Raw genomic sequence first — 21,277 nt, forward strand, 5'->3', positions numbered from 1 at the left:
CCTCTGCGGTGCCAGGGCAGCGCACTGCTGGAGTACTTCCCATTGCCCAGATGGGAAGATTTGCGTTCAAATTGAATGCTGGAATTTGGGTCTTTGAGGTGGGTTTTTTCCCCCCCCCACAGTAAAACAAACAAACCAACCCCCAACCCCCCCCCGACCTTTAGTTTTTCCGATCATGTACTCATTTTAAGTGCCCTACTGAAGATACTGTTACCTCTCTTACTTATAGACTCCTTCCTGATACTAAACTTTGTTTGAAATTAAACCCATTAATTTAAGTAAAAAAAAACCCTAAACACAATTGAGATTTGAGTGCATATTTGAGTGCCTTCTTCTGTGCTGATCTGAGCACATTTCAGGAAATATATTATTTACATCCACACCATTAAAACCTCCAGGAGTTTCCTTGTGTATTTTAAGCTTCCCGTGTCTCCAATAACAGCCTGCCTTCATCACAGGAGAATCAATGCTTAGTACTTCATAGTTATATATTAAAATTTATATATTTTTTAACTAAATTCTTAGACAAGGTTTAAAAGTACCACTCAGCTCTTGAAGACTTGTTGTCAGTGGTGTGTACCAATAAAAAAACCCACCCCACAAATGCAAATAATGGCTACAAGGGATGCACAAATTGGCTGTCGAGAGATGCTAAGTTTGTATTGCCGTTGAATTACCCAAAGCCGGACAACAGTCCCTCCTGGACATGAGATATGGAGATCTATTTAAACTGCTTGGCATGGCACTGCATTTATTCTCTTGATAGGTTTGACCTAAATTACTAAGTTATTTTATATTATTATTGTATGTGTGGCTGCCCTACTCTCTTGCCGTTGTAACCTTGACAAATTAGTAGTTTTTTAGACTGTCATCATCTCTGAACTACATGTTTTACAGTTTACTTCTTTGTAAACCTAAGTCTCATGTATCTTTTAACTGGCACTGTCCTCTCCCACGTATCACAACCTCATGGTACACCTTCAGCAATCACTTTTACTAAAAACTGCCAAAACCATAAAAATGTGCCTTTCCAATTTCACTGTTTGCTTTCCTCCATTATGCCTGAACTACTCTCTTTCTCATCTTAGTTTAGAAACTAAAGTTTCCTCAAAATAAATTAATTTTCAAGAAGTCTGAACAACAAGTAAGACTCGTGTCTCATCTCCAGTGAAATAAGACCACTGGTCATGTATAAACAATGAAGTGTCCAGCATTCACCTGTGTTTCTGCAAATCAGTCCTACCCTCTGTGATTACAGATTTCCCAGTAAGCTCAATGCATGCAATCTGCTGGCTTAGCAATAGGCGTTTTTATTTGATCTGGTAACAAATAGTTGAAAATGACAACGTTCTAAAATAGAAGTTGAATACATCCTCCTAGAACTGCTTAAGAGCAATCAGCTGTGAGAAAAACAATTCCTAGACGGGTCTTGGTAAATAAATATCTTAAAACAAGTCAGTCGGGATTTATAAGCTGGTTTTCTTCACTTTTTTCTTCGTTTGCAAGATTATCATGTGTACAGAAAATAAAGGTAAGGTGTTCTGGCCTCTCTGAAGCAAGAGGTAAGCAGACACAGAAACAACAGACCTTATCTAATTGATCAGAATGTGCATTAGAATCAAGCAGACATACTTGGAAGAGCCAAGGAGAGAAAATAAACTAACTCCTAAATACAATCAGTATCACAAGTAACCCTGCAAAATAAATATTTTTTTTTTTTTTTTGTAAAAAATAGAGTCCTTCTTACCAGGGCACTTAGCATGCTTATTAAGGGGTAAAGGCCACACCATTTATAATTGGGAGCACTGTTGAAGCCCTGTATAAAATTTAAAGCCTCCATAGGATCAAATAACTTTATTTCCTTCCAAGAAAAGTCAACACTTAACTAACTGAATGGGCATGTGTCTTACAACTATTCTTGTGATTTAAAGCGCCACCAAAAACTTCCAAGCTCTCTCTCGTGGAAATGTCTCTTTTCTGGGGCTGTCTTACTGACAAAAAGAAACCTTTCATCTTTGATAATTTATTTCTGAAAACATGTAGCTTTTTCTTTTTAAATTTCTAACAGCAAAGAAAAACAGGACAAAACTGGGTCAGGAATAAAAAACACATTAAATAACTGGTGAAGGTTTTCTTAATTACAAGAAATGCAAGCCTCAGTATTAAAATTGGCTTTCATGGTTTTGGTCACTCAAATCAGAAACAAGCTCTCATTAACCTGAGCAGAACTAGAATGCACTTTTATTCATGACAAAAATAAATTTAAAAGGATCAAGTCATCACCTTTGCCTAAAACACCAATACTGACACCTCAAAGTTTCAGATATTATATGGACTAGGAAGGTTGCAAAAACTTGCTATGAACTGGTTCAAATACTGTCATGTCACACAGGAAAAGTTATTTTTTTACAGTAATACACATAATTTTCAGCAATCTATTACTCCTTGGCTGTCATGCAGGCTGACGTGCTGTCACCATAAGCACATATATAGTGGCACAGAGGAGAAAGTATTTTAATGGTATTTATCGGTACCTAGGAAGATGAAAGGAAAAGCACCATAATGATCCTGACACAGACAGAAAACACCTTATCTTCTCAGCATCCCAAAGCATCCAGCCTTTCTGCCCCACCCCCTAAACCCTTGCCTGATTTTTTGATGCCTAGTACTTAGCCCTTGTTCCCATCCACTCCTTTTCTCAATTTTCTTCTCAAACACTGGAAATTCGGCAGATGTCCTTGCAAATTAAGAAGCAAGCTTATATATTTCTCCTTTCTGATTGGGCTTTCTGCTGGCTATCAGGAAGCAATAACCTTCAAAAGGTGACTGTCAGCCAGATTATTGGCAAGCAACATTCTTGTAATTCCAAACAGCCAAGTGTAAGAGGCAAGGGCAAGCACAACTCTGTCTCTTTTACCTCCCAATAATATAGCAACCTGCTTTTATTTTTACACAGTGACCATTACTTCCATTAGGGACATACTTTGAAAAGTTCTTCACCATCAAAGATTAAAACTGACAGTGCAGGACCAAGAACTGCTCCAGCCTAATATTTGGAAATCACTAGCCAAACTCTGCCATTAGATACTGATAATGTTTTACAGTAACACTGATAACAGGAGTGATGGTGGCCACCCACAGATACAAAAGCAGCTGCTTCAGAGTGGGGCAAGCAGGAGATCCATCCTCTGCTCTCACTGGAAATGATGTGATGCCCCAGGCAAATCTCCCATCAAAATATGCAGCTGCTCCAGCCTCAGGCTGCAGCCAAGGCCAGAGCCCATCACTGTTAACAGGGGTGAGCAGGGACAGCAGCTGTCCAGGTGTGACATGGGGCACAATAAATGTCAATAAAATAACAAATGCCTTGGCTTATATCTGCAATCTGGACACTCTTATCTTCCCAACACATCTTTCCATGCCTTAAAGGGATATTCTAGCATCTTACAGTCTATTACCATAGCTCACAAAAGATTGTCAGCCTAAACCCAAGGCACTGCCCAGCCTGGTGGCAGAGCTGGGGGAGGGTGGAAAGGCTGAGGAGGTAGAATATGCCTCCCCCAGTTTCCACTGTCCCTGAGATAAAGGCACCAGCAGCCAGGGATGGCCTCTCACCACCAGGCAGGATGGGACCAAGGGGAATGCAAACTGGTTTGTACTGGGGAAGGAGGCTGGCAAATACCTCCCAGCCTACTCCACCCTCCCAGGGGCCCTGACAAAATGGGGCGCTTGGGCACCAGGCAAACGACGGTAGGCATGAAGATCCATCATGAAGGCTGGAGGAATTGCCTAGGGCAAATCAGTTCTACCTCCTAGATCATGACCACCTCATCGAGTGAACAAAAAGGGCAGTTGTCATCGGTGACTCCTGTCTGAGAGGGACAGAGGGCCCAGTAGAACCACCAGACAACCCGCAGGGAGGTGTGCTCCTCCCAGCAGGAACAATGGGGCAGTCTGGAGCAGCCTGAAAACCTTGGGATGACCGGTTGAGGCATCTGAAGCACGAGTTGCATTTTCCTCCATCTGGCTAGTTGAATTGTCAGAGTAGAAAGGAGAAAAATCATACAGATCAATACTTGGCTCTAAGCCCAGTTTCCTTAAAATAAGCTTTACTGTTTCCCCCATCCATTGTTGTAATTTGGTTCACTTAGCTTATCCAGCTGTTTTCTGGATGAGCCTAAAAATCTAGCCAAAACCTGGGAAGGAGGCTGATGAGAGAGATGAGAAAAGTATCACAGCAACATCTTTGTGCTAGAATTGGTATTTAGTGAAAAGTAAGCATAAACACACAGTAATTTTGACTAAAAGTGTTAAGAATGTTTTGCTTAAGATGCAAATAACTTGTTTACTTATTGAAATCAATCTTCAATTTTTCCCCCTAGTTTAGCCTTGAGCATTAGCAGTATGACTGGGCTATGGTGCCTCAAAAACTTATTGTACAGTAAAAAGGGTACTGATGCTGGATGTTATACAGCATTTTTCAAAGTCAGATTCTCAGTTGCTTTAAAAAACCCTCGTGATTTAACTAATAACAATAGGAACTTCACCATGTTAGTCCTCAATATAACACAATAATGCGGTGTTAAATTCTTGAATCTGCTGTCACACTGAAGAAAGGTCTCTAGACTGCCTAGAAAAATCAACCATTTTTCCTAAAAGTGCAAGAGCAGCATACTAGAAGAGCAATGCACACAGCCTTAAGACTATAGAATCCACTTCAATGATGCTAATTTATCAAGGAAACTACACTTTTTCTTAAAAGAGAAACATGGGGCCCCACAGAAATATGAAGAGCCCCAGGTGTCCTCAGAGATTACAGAAGTGAATGCCAGGTACTTGCTCTGAAGGATGAGACCATTTTTTGTTATTAGCACCAAAAGCAGCACAATTCCATAGCTAAAGTAAATCCAAGCAGAGACGTATCTGCCAGTCCTTCAGGATGCATTTACAGCGGAGAAACACAGCCGCTGAAAGAATGGCTGTAATTGGAACCCTGAGGGCTCCAGCCTTGTCCCAGGATTGCTGAGGTCCACGGCTTCGTCTGATACATCAGAAACTGCTCCGAGTCTCAGGCTGCCCCACGCCATCCCATCCCACTGGTAGCAGGGGAGATGACTCAATGTGTGACAAGGAGGGGTGCTGATAAAGCATTTCTGTGACAGCAGCTTTACACCACAGGGCACTGTTTCCAAATTGAAAAAATACTCTCACAGCCATTTCTCTACACACACGACATCCCCTCCCCAGAAGATAAGGCATTAATAGATTCACACACAATGTCTTGCATATTGATTATTTTGACTCTACATTATGAAAATACAGGAGACATATTTGCAAGACTTACTGGGCTTAAGGTAGGACTTGCTTTTTTTGTTTAAAACAAACAAACCTTGCTTTCCTAGAGTCACAGACAAACATCCTGGTTTGCTACACATATACAATAGTATGCACAATTTTCTTTATCTATATAGGAGACAAAAAAATGGCTTCTCTCCCTGTCCTTCTCAGGGTGCCAGACAGTTTCAAGTAATACACTGAATAATTATCAGCACCATGTTTAGGGTGACAGATGAAAATTGTCATTATTTGTATAAATATTTGAAGGTCCTTGAACAATTTCTATGAATATTTTCCTGCTTTAAAAACACCTCAAAAAATTTACTTCCTTAGTCAACTGTAATGACAACAGAAAAGAAAATAAGGAGTTGGCACCCTTCAGGATATTCTTTCCAAACAGGAAGCTGCCGTGGCTCCTGTTTTCCTACATGCCATATTTTAATTATACATATGTAAACTCACACCATGAGAGATTTACCACCAGCAGGTTTTGCACTGGGGAGCACATCTCAGTTTCTGTGGTACAGGATAAAGTGCGTTTGATCTTTCATGGGCTAAAGGCTTGGTATCTGAAGTTATGACAATGTACAAGTGGGGTTTGGGAGCTGCACAGAGTCTGCAATGTTCTTTCATGATGCCAGAAGACAGGAGGCTAAATTCCACCTAATTCATCCACCTGGATGAATTAGATTCCCATATGGCAGGTCCAAATAATATGACGTGACCCAGTGGGCACACGCCCATGCTGCCGTGGAGCAGAATTTGACATCACAGCACCGAGGTGAGAGCACGCACTCCTACTTGTTCAGCAACACTTCTACAGCAACTATTTAAGTCAGAACTGGAGTGACATGTATTTAAAAGAGACCCTGAAAGAAAGAGGGGATGGCAATTTTGAAACCTGGGATGGTTTTGTCTAGTTTACAGAACAGTCCTCCAGTTTGAATGGTGGCAACCTCTTGGAAAGGCTTTAGAACCACATCAGTGCATAGCTGAAATACGAGTGAAGGAAATAATAGGTTTGTCCTGAAGCAGCCTGCCTAAACCACTGCAATTTTCATTTCTCAGAAACAGGAAAGTATTCCTCACTGGGGCAATTAGCATTAAGGGCCAGCTGATTGTGTCCCCAAACACAAAAGAAAATAAGATTCAGCATGCATTGCTAAGAAAAAAGGCACTTCCGGAATCTCCTGGTGCTCAGCCTCCACTGTCCAAGTTCTTTGCTGATTTTATAAGCTGGCTATTGTAGAAGCAACCCATGTCCAGCCCTGGCACGGCTTTCTGAGATGGAGGAAAGACTACAAGACAAGGATCCTCAGTAGAGTAACTTCTAGAGAACAGGCTACAGTCCCTCAGGGGATTTCATATGCAGAGTACAGAACAGTCAGCACAGGGAAAGAATTTTCTCTGGAAATTACCAAGATATAGAGCTCCTCCTCAAGTGAAAGACATTTACTGGTTAATTGAACCTATCCCCAAGCCAGCACAGGAAACTATTTTAGTACAAATCATCCCAAAGCTGATGGGGGTAGGATCAGAAGTTCTTCATTTTTTGATTTCCTATGGACCTCTGGATTAGTTGAATCATGACATCAGCCACTACTGTGGCACACATTTTCCAGTAGATTATAACTCAATGTTTGGAATAGATTAATCCCTTAAAAAACACAACAAAAATACACTAGCTGTTGCTGGCAAACACCAGCATGAAAAGAAGTGGGAAATTGAACAGACCAGTGCACACCACTGCTCCCAAAGACAGACCACCCAAGCATCCCCTGCACCTCCCTAAGAACTGCTACAGCCAAAAACATCCTTTCAACATTTACCTTACCAGCTCTACCAATACTAATCTATACAATCACACCTAAATGTGAGAACATAGGATTTGGGGAGGGATACTTGTTAAAGTGCTTTTTTCTTTCATGCATCAGTGCCCTGAAGTCACTATTTTTTTACCCACTTCTGAGCCATACACTGCAAACATCTGCATTTTCTCGAGTCTTTAGTGCCTGTCACACACATGAGTCACAGAAGGTTTTTTTCAAGTGCCCTTCTATCCTAATAGCAAAGGTTGCTGACAGGAGAGATGAATCCCCAATTATTAATCAGATAACTACACCAAGACCTCCTGCAGCAGATTTAGGGACCTCCTGCAGACCTTTAGGGACTAGCACTCAGTTCCCAGAGTTTTGATATGCCATCCTATTGCTCATCCCTGACAAGCCTGGCTGTGTCTTGTTCCTCCTTTGAAATTAGTTTAAAGAGCCCTGCTAGCTCCTGTAGTAAAATCTTTTTTCTCCTCTGGGAAAAGTGCATCCCAACAGGCGTCAGTAGATCTTCACAAGGGAGGATGCCACAGCAGAGATCTAAGAAAATGCTACACCAATACACATGCTCATTCTCTGAGTTTTTCTGTTCTTCCAATCAAAACAGAAATAACAGTCACTAGAATACACCCTCAAGAATTTCCAAAGGGAAAAAAAAAAAAAAAAAGTCAGCAGGTCTGAGATTTCCTTTACTGAGTGTATACAAATGCTTATTATTATCAGCCTTAAATTTCCACATTCTAGTACAATTAGAAGGTTAATTATATTTGAAAAGGTAGGACAAGAATGTTAAATTTATAAATGAATTTCTAATTAACTTGTAATCACTTCTGAAACAGAGTATAACAGTCATTTGCTCAAAGCTGCCCATTGTTAACTTAGATGTCACAGTACACCATGTCCAGCTTCTAGCTGTTGCTCTGAAGGAGCTCAACTCTTGATTTTTAATTTTATTTTTTTACTTCCTTATCTTGTATAGATCCATGGGCAGAGCTGTTCAGGCCAGCCAGACACTTGGTACAAGCAAACAGTCCAAGTGGGACAGAAGAAGAGTTGGGATTCCATGAAACTGTGGGGCAATTCAACAAAACTGTCACTGAAATAAGATATCAGGCTTTTGAGATAACTACTATAAAACTGCTAAGAAATAGAGGCAGGATACCAGCAATTTAAGGAGGAGAAGTTAATATATAAAAATACCTGTATCACTGGCAGAAAGGTAATTAATCTCTGAGCAGACAATTCAGCCTCAGTGTCAACAGTCACCTGGTCACTGCCTTCTGGAACTACTAGATGAAGTCCTTTATCAAGGCATAACCTTGATATTTAGGGGTTTGTTTTAGGGTTTTTCAGTTTTTAGCAAACAGATACCCCAGATTTTAGTTCTGAGGCTTTTGTCCTTGGAGTCTGCCTTTCAGTTCAGGAACCTGAGAGCAATATCAGAGCTGGCAAAGTCCCATTGAACTTTATTTGGATGTGTGAAAACCTTTAAAAAGGACCCCAGTTACTCTGCATGATGTGCTGCCTTTTCCATTCTAGCAGCTTTTCCACCAGTTATGAGTTAAAGACCATCCTTTCACAGCAAAAGAAGATTTTCATTCTGCTTTTGTTAATCCTGTTACAGGGTATAAGCCTTTTGAGAAACAATGTGGGTCAGTATCTAGCAGAGCCACCTCCCAGTCCATACAAATTGCTTTATCACAGCAATATATTGCAGTGCTACGATCCCGAGACTCAGGCTCTTAATTTAACAGCTAGATTGCTCCCACCCCATATTACAGTTTTCCTATGCCTTTACGCATCAGACAAACAGTGACACCGTTCACAGGGTTGAATTAATGCTGAATTTTGTGGACTACTTCAGCATTATGTAGCAGCATGTTGCCACAGAAACTAATAAAATTTCTTACTTCATATGCACTTTATCTGATGCTTCTTTAGTTCACGCTTTTTTAAGTCATTGGGCAAGTAAGACAGTGAGGTGCCTTAGCTCCTCTTACTGCTAATGGAGTGCATAGAAAATTCCACAGCTAGGTTCTTCTATTGGAGTCAACGCTTTGATGTTTGCTCATGAGAGTTTCTCCATGTTCACCCCCTTTTCTCCTACCCCAAGATCCTATCACAGTATTTTTCTTTCCATCCTCTTATCTAGTTTGGCCTGCTTAAAAACCTTAACTTAGAATGAAATAGTCACAGAAAAATTGTACCTCTGCAGCAAGAAAGCAAAGAGGCTTCAAAGAGAAGGCTTTCACATATAAAACTTTACATTAGATTTTATGTGTGTGTACATGTCCATGAGTTAGAAGAGAGCACAAATCTGGATGTTATTCACACTTGGGCCTTAAAGATGAAGAGCCTTGGGCTTTAAGCTATTACAGTGTGTGTGTGGGGGGGAAGAAAAGCCAAAACCAAATGCCTTTGAAACATGAAAATGACACAGAAAAAATAACTACCCCAGGATTACACACCAAGTTATCACACACACCTCGCAGAATTAGGAACACAGGTCCACACTATCTTAGTTTGTAGTCAGAGCTCTCTCCACTAAGCCACGTTAAGTAACAGAAGTGTCACATTGACTCTCATAGGCACCATTCCTGTTTCCAAATAAAAACCAACTTTAATTTCACTTAAAAAGTGAAATAAAACAGGCAAATAATGATAGACTGGCATGAATAATAGGCCCATAAGCATAATAAACTAAGGGATTAAACAAAACCCACGATTATTTAACGGGTGCAAAAACATTGGACTCCACAGCACAATCATCTTAATTACTTCAGAACAATAAACCATAAGAATGCATGGACTTACCAAAGCACTTCTTCAGCTGGTTGCTTGTAGCATTTTTTGTACAGACAAGTCTTGAATTTGTGCATTTGAATTAATTAAAGAGGATGAGGTAATATAGTCTTAAACCCAGCTAAGCAAACAACAAACAAACAAACAAACAAACAAACAAAAATCCATATAGAACAGACTATGCTGCCCACACACCCTCACACTGCCCTACTCCAAAATACATTTCCACTGCCTTTTCCTGGGTGCTACCCACCCCAAACACCTGCTACTAATGATGGCAATAATTGCCTCTCCTCTACCCTTACCTTTTAAGGCCTGGTAATTCTCATCACCTGGTAATTAAATCAAGCACAGATGAAACTCAGTTCCTAATTTTCCCAGTGTCTTAAAGGGGTAAGAATAGCTAGAAGTGCAGATAGAAATTTGTAATAAAGGGAGATATGAAAAAAGGAAGAAAGGGAAGGGTGTTGAATTTGTTTTAAATAACTGAAATTTGGAGCTGTGCCGTAAGCAGGGCTTGGGTAGATGCTGATTCCTCTGACACTGCTCTGCACAACCTCAGGGTGGTTGGGACAGGGCTGCATGGAGATGTAATTATGTTTGCAAATACTTCAACCTGCACTTAGTCACTACATGCAATATTTCTCCAAATGACATTTAATGCTTAGAAAATGTATTTCACGTTTGTCCTCAAAAGAAGTGAAATCAACCTATGCTGATTATTAGTGTGCTTCCAACACTTGAAAAATCAGAGATCAATTTCCTTCAATTTCGTATTAGTACTTTTTCGGTCTCCAACTATGTTTAAGGCTTAGGTCATTCACAAGCAGTTTTTCTAAAGCAACAACATCCTTCTTTTTTGAGTTATCATAACAAAATATTATGAATTATAACACATACAAGCTAATTGAGGAATTACTTTGCTGTCTGACGAATATTGTTTCACTCCCAGTAACCAGTAGCTTTTGAGGTATATTTGTGATAGGGAATAAATTCCTGTCCTGTTGTTTCATAAAATAAGTCCTTTACAAGGAAGTAAGAAAACATATATAACCAAACTATGAAAACATTCTCAGGCACTTTAAAGACCATCACAACACAAAGACTAAGCTGTCCATTATTTTGGACACACTCAAGTTTCATAGAAGTGATGTCATGTGGGAGAGCTTCCTTAGCTCCCAAGCACTTTGCATCACCTGTGATAATTTCAATCTTCCACTTTCTATTACTTGCATCTAATTTGATGTTTCTTTAGCTTCATTTAGTAGAAGACTGATAATACAGTAATTTAAATTCACAGCAAAATATAAGACCAAAAACTTTTCTTCTATTTCAGTTTTATTTTTTTCTTAGAAGATTATATGTTAAGTCAAACAACTTATTAAGCTTCATATTCCTGCCAGGGTCCCAAACGCTCCAAAGAATTCCTATAAACAGCACTGAAATGCAGCAGCTATTCAAGAGTGGATGGCAGCAGGAAGAAACAGCTTAGAGTGGGACATATATTTTAAACAGTATTACTGAGAGAGTAGTAGGCATCTAAGTACTGTGAAATGCACCACAGCCATTTCTAGATGAAGAATTGGAGCTGAGGCTTTCAAAGCAGGCACTGAAAATGGTGCACTGGTAGTGATTCAAAAAAAACCCCAACCCAAACCAATAACCAGAACCCCCCAAACAAATAAACCTCCTGGTCTGAGAATGCCGCCTGTAAGAATTATTTACATGCAGGGAGAAGCTGAATTGGAACTCAGTTATGACATGATGAGCAATTACTTTGGTCTTCATGTTCTTTTATTTATACACTACTGTTAGTGATGACAAATACTTTATAGCCTTACAAATGTGAAAGTTTGCTTATTTCTTCTATATTTGAATTAAAGTAATATTAATGATTTTGGCCTTTCAAGGTGAAGACATCATTTAGATATGCTTTGGGGAAAATGAAGCGAAGTGGAGGAGTGCTTTATAATATCCTTAGCTGAAACCTGAGATGGACAACACAAAAATACTCACACACTATAAAAGCAAAAGAATATGGTGGAACAAGACACTAAAGAGAACAAAACCAAAAGTAAAGCTTAATTTTATTTATGGAAATTACTATTTTCACAATAAGAACAAGTGAGAAGTGAAGTAGGGAACTGAGAAATGTGTAAGAAAAATTATTTGGATGCTCAGGAAATAGCGTAATAAGGAATTTGCAAAATACCAAGGCAGAATGTTTTTTTCTTCCCTGCAAGACAGTAGGATATCTGTATACAACCTTTAGATTTTATAAAATGTTCTGCACAGGTGTTGGTACTTTATTATTAGCACAGTATCAAGTATCTTCAACCTAGAGTTCTCATTAAGTGATCAAAGAACCTCAAGAAAAAAGATACATCTCTTGATTGTGACAGATAGCTAATAGCATTAAGCCATAAAAGAATTAGTGTTCATTAAAGTGCAATATGTATTTCCCAGCAAAAGTATGAAGAAATGTCAAAGAAATTCGAATGATTTCAAAGACAAAATCAACACAGGCTCATCTTAGAACAAAGGACTTTTATTAACAAATAAAATTTCAGCAGCATGAGAAGAAAAAAACCTGTAAGAGCCCTTTATGTTAATTTCAAATATGGAAATATATGAATGTGAACCTCTACAATAAGGTTAAAAGTTAAAAGTCTGTACAAATGTTCAAAAATAACATTTCTTTCCATAAAACATAGAAGGAAAAATAATGCCAACTAAAACAAGGAACAAAGAAATGACCATTAAATAATACCAATATAATCCCACAGTACTGTTTTACAAACTGCCGTAACTCTTCAGAGAAATCCGCATAAATTATTTACCCAATAATCTGATTTTCTTCAGAGACAACAGTGTTCTCATCTGAGGGCTACATATCTGTTTTCAGTCAGTGCAAAAAGACCAAATTTGAAACAATCGGATTCTTATTGCACAGAAACTACAAAACCTCAAAACAATTAAAAGAAAGAACAGAGAAGAAAAAAAAAAAACAAAAAAAACCAGAGGATGTGTGGTACTAAATTTAGAGTTATGCCACAGCAATTCTTACGTATTACAAAGTATTTGCTTGTTAAATGAGTTTAACCAGTTTATGGCTTTGTAGAGTAAACCCACTAAAATAACTAATGAACAGGTTTAATCGGAATTTAGATACGTTTTACAGCTTTCTTTTCAGACCATACCTTGAGGCATATACCTTCACTACTGCAAATTCTGCTCCAAGTTTATTTTTAAGTGTATTATCTCTTCGCAAATATATTCTCATTTATTTCCTTTTAAATCTAAGTTACCATCTAAATCAGCAAAGTGATCCTGGACTCACTGGAGTGTGTTCAGTGAAAAAGCTTTACCTTGCCTTCCACAGAATTTTACTCTTCAACACTCTTCAACAGTGCATTACACATACTTTACCTTCAAGTCAATATTTTCCTCCTTTTCTCATTTGTGTTATTCTTTTATAATCTCTAATTCAAGTAATCTCTATGGTATTGCCAATTATATTTAAAAATTAATTTCAATCGTATAGAACAAGTCGCCTTGCCATGTATTGTTATTAAAATTAAGTGGGTGTTTAGCAGCACAGAACAGAAAATTCAATGTCTTATTAGTTAATACATTTTTATAGTGGTCAGTACTTTTAAAAAATATCATCCTGGAGAGCAGGATACCCACAGACAAATTCATAATGAGGAAATGATCAGATAAAATGTCCAATTTTAATATATGAAACAGAACATTTTTGTTTATAGAAAAAGGCCTCAAGCTCTCTAATGACCCTCAGCAGTACTAAAGAACATATTTTCAAAAATAGTCAGAGCTTTAATCAATTTTTTAAATTGAAGTTTTAATTTTTCCCTAACCAGATTGAAATTCTCATAGGCCAAGCTGTTTGTGGGGATGTTTGCATAAAGGTTTTCTCGCAAGATCCCTGATCCTTTATTGGAAAAGGAAACCAAAAGTGTGACCCTGTTAACCAAGTGCAGCTCTCGATGTAGGGTTGGGGTCATGAGTCTCTTCAATGTTTTCTCCTTGTTGCCCAACATAAGGGCATTACCACAGCTGCATGAAATAAAATTACATAAAACTACTTCAGACAGTTAGAGGAGACTGTGCAAAGTGCAAGACTTTAGAGACAGAATCTCTTTATTTATTCTTTTTGTCTGAATTGTTTCTGTGTTACAATGCAAATTGCACTGTTCTGCTTGCACTTATCCTTCAGATAAAGATAATACCCTGGTAAAAGAAAGATGTAAATTCACTCAGATGCTGTTTGATCGAATTATGGAAACCTTAACCATGCTTTGGGGTGTTACACGACCATTTAATCTCATTTGTTGTTATTCCAATAGATTTACTTTATAAATATATTGCTTCAGTGTTATTTCACAGCAAATGGCTCTGCACCACCAGCCCTGGAACAGAAAAAGAACTATTAATCTGTCAGCCTTCACCCTTCCATTAGACTTTTCTGAGCAACAAAACATCTGTTCTCCTCTTACACAGATTTTTATATCCTGTTGATCCTCTTGCTTAAAAAAGATCAGATGCACCACTGATTAAGGACTTTGATTGCTTATATTCTCCTTGTTATATTGATCATCTCTCCACACATTCTGTAGAGCATGTACTAAAACATTTTATTTTTTTCACACTCTTAATCATGGAAAACAAATAGATTTTCTTTAAAAAGAAATTAATGATTTGGCAAACAAAGCCCTTACCTATGTAAAAGGTAAAGTCACATTTTACAAGTGACTTTAGTATGAAGGCTGTTTCTTATCTTTCCTACTTATGTGGAGTGTTTGAAAAGTAGTTATATTTAGATAAAAGTAAAAATACATTTTATACATCATACCTTTCAAACAATAAACATGAATGAAATTGTTTATGTCAGAAACATATTACTTACTTATGTGTTAGCTTTTTAAAGAGGAGGGATTTGACTGTTTACTTATAATGAGTGCTTACATGCTTAAATTCAAGTAGAGAATTCTGAAACCTGTTGAAATCATGTTTAAGTTAGGAAAAAATAAAAAGTCCTTGTGTAATTCGTATTAAACCATTATATAAAGTGCATTGACATAATGGAAAATTCAAAATAAAATTCTCCTGCTACTGTTGATAACCAAATGCATTTTAAAACCACACTATTAGGGCCTTTTCAGTGTGACAAAAGCAGGGTCAAACCTGGCAATGCATTTGTCTTTGTAAGTGCTTAAGTAAGTTTGACAGTTTTTGGGTAGATGTAAATGAGTTGTGACCTCAACTCACCAACAGCCTACTGAGATGGGAAAGGGACATTTTCTATGAATGCACTGCCTTCTACTATCGAAAATGTTAAAACATTTTAGTGATGAGATATTTTAAATTAAAAAATAATAAAAAAAAAAAAATCCAGTAGAGCCTTCTCATGGCAGAAATAACACCGTGGTGCAACCTGTCTACAGAGTAATTGCAACTCCATACCTAAGTGAAATGTTCCTGAAATCCAGAGAGACAGAAAGGGTCATGACACAGAATATAAGGAGATACTGTCTGCCCACTAGAAAAATCTGCTCAGTGGAGTATTTTCTGTTCTATAACTCTGTGTGGATGTAGAAACCAAAGAGATCTCGTATTTGCCACATCCATCAGATTCTCACAAAGTCATCATAGTTGAGATCACTCAGAATAGGTTTTCCATCTCCAGGAAACATGCAGAGACCTCCAGGTAAGTTTTTTGTTGTGCTGCTTTTAGACTATCAGGATTACTTCTGCAGAAATCCTCAACAGCCCTCCCTGCGTGTTTCAAATACTGGATTGATGGCAACTACCTCTCCAGAACAAGAGGTAACGATTTCCAGGTAATGAAGGCAACAAAAACAGCAAATCCAAAAATATTTCACAGCTGTACAGAATGCAAGTGACAGCTGTGGCTAGTGAGAATAACAGATTTATGGTAAACGTATGATGATAAAAGGGTTTTTTCTTCCTTTTTTTCCTCTGGTCTTTAGATACAGGGAGATAAATTTTAAGTGTATTTTTAAATAAAAATTAACTACAAAATCTTTCCAAAATATTTAAATACGTAAATTTCTTTTCCACTGACTTTGCAACAACTGAAGATCCTTGAAGAAGAAGATAATTAAATCCAGATAGTTCTCCTAGACTGAAGATACATTGCAAATCTCAAGCTCCTCGGGGACGATATCCAATGTCTTTATACTGTGAGGTGTTAGTGCCATATCCATTACGGTGGATAAACTCACATCCTGGGTAGATCACCAGTGAGCCAGCAAGTTCCAAACAGAGTTTACAAGGTTAAAACCAGCACATGGCATTTTTATCTCAAAAGAACCCCAAAACGCAACAACCCTGAGTGTTCTGCAGCTGCTGAAATTCCTGTACTATTTTGGAAGTGCCCTTATGGGACATGTTTAAGTCAAGTCCATTTAAAAATGGTGGTGGTCTGCATGATTTGAAGCTGTTCTCCTGAAGAAACTCTGTCAACTTCTTGCTGGCTGAAGGGCACTAAGATATGTCCTGGAAAGGATGCTGTGTGTTTCTCCTAGTTGGGAGAAGACCTCCACAGACACTTTCAATGTACTTTCTCACCCTGTACTGCCTGCTATGTCTAGAACAAGCTTCCAACAGCAAATTCTCCCCCCCAAAAAATTCATCAGAGTGAGAGTGGTAGAGGCCATAGAACATACTCCATTACTGCACTCAGATACAGAAGTTACCAACATCTTTACAAACTTACCCACTCTACAAACATCTGTGAGAAGACTCCCCTGTATTTTTTTCTCCAGTTATTTAATGCAAGATTTTGCATGTTGTTGGATGCAACTCTACTTCATTTGTGAACTGTGTAGATGTACAAAGGGGTTTTCAGGGTCTTTCTGCTTTTGAATGTGAAGGAGGAAAAACAAGTGCATTCACCATAGATCATGACCTGATGTTTTTGTTAGATTAAGTATTTTCTTCTTTTTTGTGAACCGGGAAAGATTTCCAGATTGAGAGATCTCCTGTACATAAACTGAGACTAACAAGACTAAAGGCCACAATCCCAATCATCGGGTGAGTTAACTCGGTATAACCTATTCAAAGTCAGTGTCATACGAATCCAACCAGTGGAGAAATGGCACAACTCTTAGGGCATACAAAGTGCAGTACTGATCTGTAAACACCTTATTTTTATTAGTCTGAAGAGTGTACTGTGTATTTAACAGTATAAAGTGAATCAGCACAGACAGAAACCATTACTTCCAAACTGGCTTTTTGGAAAGGGAAACTCACCAATTTTTGTTGGTAATGAACCTGTAATGACTGGAATGAACGCGCAGGACAAACATGAACACTTTGGTAAGCTTTCAAATGCTTATCTCAACATCATCTGAGCATCTTAGTATGGATATACTGCCTTTCACAATTCCCAGAAAAAAAAGCCATGTAAGGAAAGCCCTTCTAAAATTTATGTGGAGGTGTGTGGAACAAGAACCAGTAAGAGTCCAGATTGAAGCAAAGGAATATATTCTGGCTGTTTCATTCTACATACAGAGGGCTGGCCTGTCTGGGAAGGTGGATGCTTTTATATGCTGCTAAATAGCCTAAAAAGAGGAGAGCTTTGTAGCAAGGTTTCTTTTTCCAGTACGCACAAGCTTGAGCTTCATCCACACGCACAAAGTATACAAAAACCCCTTTCCACTGCTCTGAAAGCCAAACATGAAAACAGTATTGGACAATTGTTTTCCTTCCATCTCAAGAATTTATGACCACGGCTGGCCGTAGCAGGTTACTGTATCTCAGGAACATGTCCTAGTCAGGGTTAGTCAAGAGATGATGATAAACTCATTTCAGGTGTGGCTCTGTTAAATTGTTAAAAAAATATTTAGGGCACAGATCTAAGGTTTCTTTTGCCAAGTGACTGCTCTAAAAAAGTGGTACGGACACTACTTCAAATGGAAACAGTTTTTCTTCGGGGATTTCCTCCTCCTTAAAATGCCCCCTGTCACACTGAAAGACATGGAACTAACAAGCAATTTTAAGCAGAAACTTTGCAGTTATGCTTTGTTGTACAGAAAGAGAAAAAAAGGGAAGGAAGGTACACCCATGGAAAAAAATAATAAATGCCTTTTCCCCCTGGTGTCATGTCTTTGGATATGTACAGCCTTGGAGAAATGTATAAATCATTTTGTACATGGAACTCTTAAAAAACTAGAGATTTTTAGTACAAAGGAATCAATTCACTGCAAGAATGTCCACATTCTGTTGCTTTATGATTTCCTATATACACAAGAGGATCAAAGAAAGGACCTCTTTTACAGTTACTGCTGTACTGTACATTAACATGTGGCTAATACCCTTTCTGGGGCAAGATTTACACTTAGTATTACAAATAACATAACAATGCTGAAAATACTGATACAAAACAGCTTCAAGATGACATCTTAAAAATATCCCTCACTTTCATTGAACTGGTTTTTTTTTCCCATTTTTTTTTAAGTTTCAGCTCTATAAAAGATTCTCCAAGAAAATAGTAGCATTTAAAATGCTATTTTTGAAGTTTATAGATGGATTTTTTTTTTAATAAAGTGTAATCCAAAAGTCCATTTTCCCAGGAAAAAAAAACAACTATAGATACAGTACATAACCTAAAACTGAAGAGGGTATTGGTTTCTTTTGTTTTTTTTTTTTTTTTTTTTTTTTTTTTTTAAACATAGTACAGTACATTTGTAACCCATTTGTAAGCTGGAAAAAATTCCTTGATTACAGTATATGTTTAATTTATTTACAGATCTGAAACTGAATTATGTACATTAATTGTCCTTTCAATCTACAATGACTTTAAGATATTGCTAAGAAGAGAAAGTGATTTTGAGTAGTGAAATTATCTTAGTACTATTTTTAACTTGTTTGGTAGACTTTAAATTATGAGTTTCAGTACAAGACTGGGAACTTTGAATACCCATGGTTAATTTGGAAAAGCTGTGTTTGCAATTTTTGCACATTCTGTTTTGGCAGTAGTAATGCACACACGAACATGAAGAAGTTTGGCAAATGTTCTTCTTGGTTCCTGGTTCTTATGTATCCATCTCTGGATACCCAAAACTGTCACTACAGAATATTTAGACAAAACCTGCTCCCTCCAACATCAGATAATGTAATAAAATCTGCTCTAATCAAAATAAAATCCTCAATAAACAGAAGCCTGAAATTTCAAGCTGCTGAAATTACTTTACAGAATATCTGCCAAGCTCATAGTCTATTTTTCTTTCTTAGTCTAAGCAAGACTTGTTAATACAATCTCCTTGTATTAATCCGAATATTAAGTAGTGAAGCAGATATATTTAATACTAGGTAAAATTTTGTCTTCACTTCATATACTCTATGTGACTTAATTTTAAAAATCACAGATTTTTAGCAGCTACAGAAGTTTTATTTTTCATTATATGCTGTTAAGTCACAATGGCTTGTTTCTGCGTGTGAGAACGTGCTGCATGCTCGTCTTTCCTTATCAATCACCAGTTCAAGAGAGAGGTGACTTGTCTCAGATCTGCCTCAATTGCACTTAAATGCACCAAATTATTTTTAAACTACTAACTGCATGTGCCATTACAACTCAAACAGATTACCCTGCATCAGAAATGTTGTAGACTAAGTGTAATGTATCACATATGCCACATGTTTGGAGTAACTGGACTGAGAGGTTTCCAAGCCTCTCAGAGGGGAAAACCAGATCTTTTGCTACTGACAGGTCTCCAGGTTCCGTGGTGTGGTCAGATGATTTCATACTCCCATGAGACCAGGCAATAAATTCATCTCACTTGTCTGCACCAAACCCACGGAGCTGATGCAAACCAACAGGTCCTTAAGTGCAGATGACACAGCCCACAGAAATTATGACTGATGCAGGTTGTTCAGCCTGGGTAATAAGATGGTTTCTCTTACTTTAGTCTTTCACACGTTTTTGGTTTGGGAAGTGAAATGTAATTATAGGATGAATTACACAGCAGAATGTCACATCACGAGTGCTACAGTGCCTGTAAAGCACAAAGATCACCACAACTTGACATGCCCTCATAGAACAGAAACCCTCAAAGAAATGTAGTTAAATGGAAAAGGGAAGGTAAGGTTGAGGAAACAAGCTGACATCCTCAGTTTGGGACCCAATTTACTGACTCAAATACCTGGAGACTCTCTATGAACCTGTTAGAGGAAAAGCAATAATTTCCTCCACTTGTGGCATGAGGCACTCATGGAACACATACAGCAGGAAGTGGGAACACTCTGTAAGTGACCAAATTTCACTGTATTAAAAAAAAAAAAAAAGAAGTGTAAAAATAGGGTCCTTAAAGATTTCTGACTCCTTATTTCCCTAATCTCTATGAAATTCAAGAGGGTTTACTAATTACTTATCTATTCATTTGTCACATCTACTTTATCAGTAATATTATTAAACATACAGGTTTTATCATATTCTAGAACTTCAGGGAATGATAGTGACTTATAGAAGGGAAAAAATATTTTTAGCCAATATTGGACTAGCAGTGCTAGCCAAATGGTCCCATTTATTAAACCCATGCTGACTTCTTGCATGACAAATGAGCCCAGTTATTTAACAGTCTCGTTCATCCTCTTGACTCAGTCCAAGGTGGAAAAATATGGAACCTACAGACAATCTTAAATTTTTATTTTATTATTTTTTTTTCCACACGAAAGTAGCAGCAGATGAGAACTGAAGACAGAGCTCTAAGTGAGCTTGCATCTCTCTTTAATCAACTCTCCTTCCACAGCAAGAAAATAAGCACCTTGTTAGCCATCTTGTTGGCCTAAAGTCTGTAGCTCTGCCGTGTGTAAATTGTGGTGGAGGAAAACGTTTTTTCTGCTGTACATGTGTAAAGAGATGGGTCCCCTCGGGGGCTGCCCCAGTCTCCCCGTGAAGGTGGTGTGCTGCCGAGGCACAGCACTCGGGTCTTTCGGAGCTCCTGAGAAGATGGGGAAGCCGTCGCCCTTGGACGCTGGCTTTGCTGTGCTGGGGGCCGTGACAGCCAAACCGTTCTGGGTGACCTCTGAAGCCAGGGTTTCGTACGTGCCTCGGGTGTGCTTGATGGCTTCCACAATCTCCTTCTCCTTCAGGAGGCTGCTCAGACACAAATTAGACAGCTGACAGCTCTTGCTTTCATACGCGGCTGCTTGGTTGCCTGGCGGGTGCCTAAAAGGGTCCTCGGTGGGAGTATGCGTTGACTTTCTGTCCCTTGTGCTGAGATTTTGGCTCACCATTCTGATTGGATATGTAGTCTGGGGAAACA

General features: G+C 38.3%; 2 protein-coding genes across 14 annotated transcripts in view; both read right to left on the reverse strand.

Moving 5' to 3' along the window:
* The window catches only part of GRID2 (glutamate ionotropic receptor delta type subunit 2), an 819,802-nt gene extending 809,573 nt beyond the window's left edge, over positions 1-10,229 (reverse strand). For all 3 annotated transcript variants that reach the window (XM_040064665.2, XM_040064672.1, XM_040064673.1), the window contains exon 1: positions 9,981-10,229. The gene's annotated coding sequence lies outside the window, so the exon portion shown is untranslated. The remainder of the gene's footprint in view (positions 1-9,980) is intronic.
* Positions 10,230-20,420: 10,191 nt separating this feature from the next.
* CCSER1 (coiled-coil serine rich protein 1) overlaps positions 20,421-21,277 on the reverse strand; it is a 626,082-nt gene continuing 625,225 nt past the window's right edge. For 10 of the 11 annotated variants that reach the window (XM_040065135.2, XM_058420707.1, XM_058420708.1 and 7 more), the window contains one exon: positions 20,421-21,266. In XM_040065135.2, coding sequence (XP_039921069.1) covers positions 20,781-21,266 — 486 coding nt within the window. In that variant the 3' untranslated portion in view covers positions 20,421-20,780. The remainder of the gene's footprint in view (positions 21,267-21,277) is intronic. The other variant, XM_058420711.1, reaches the window with a different exon arrangement.

Source organism: Hirundo rustica, chromosome 5 (genome assembly GCF_015227805.2).
Source record: "Hirundo rustica isolate bHirRus1 chromosome 5, bHirRus1.pri.v3, whole genome shotgun sequence".
In the NCBI taxonomy this organism is placed as follows: Eukaryota; Metazoa; Chordata; class Aves; order Passeriformes; family Hirundinidae; genus Hirundo; species Hirundo rustica.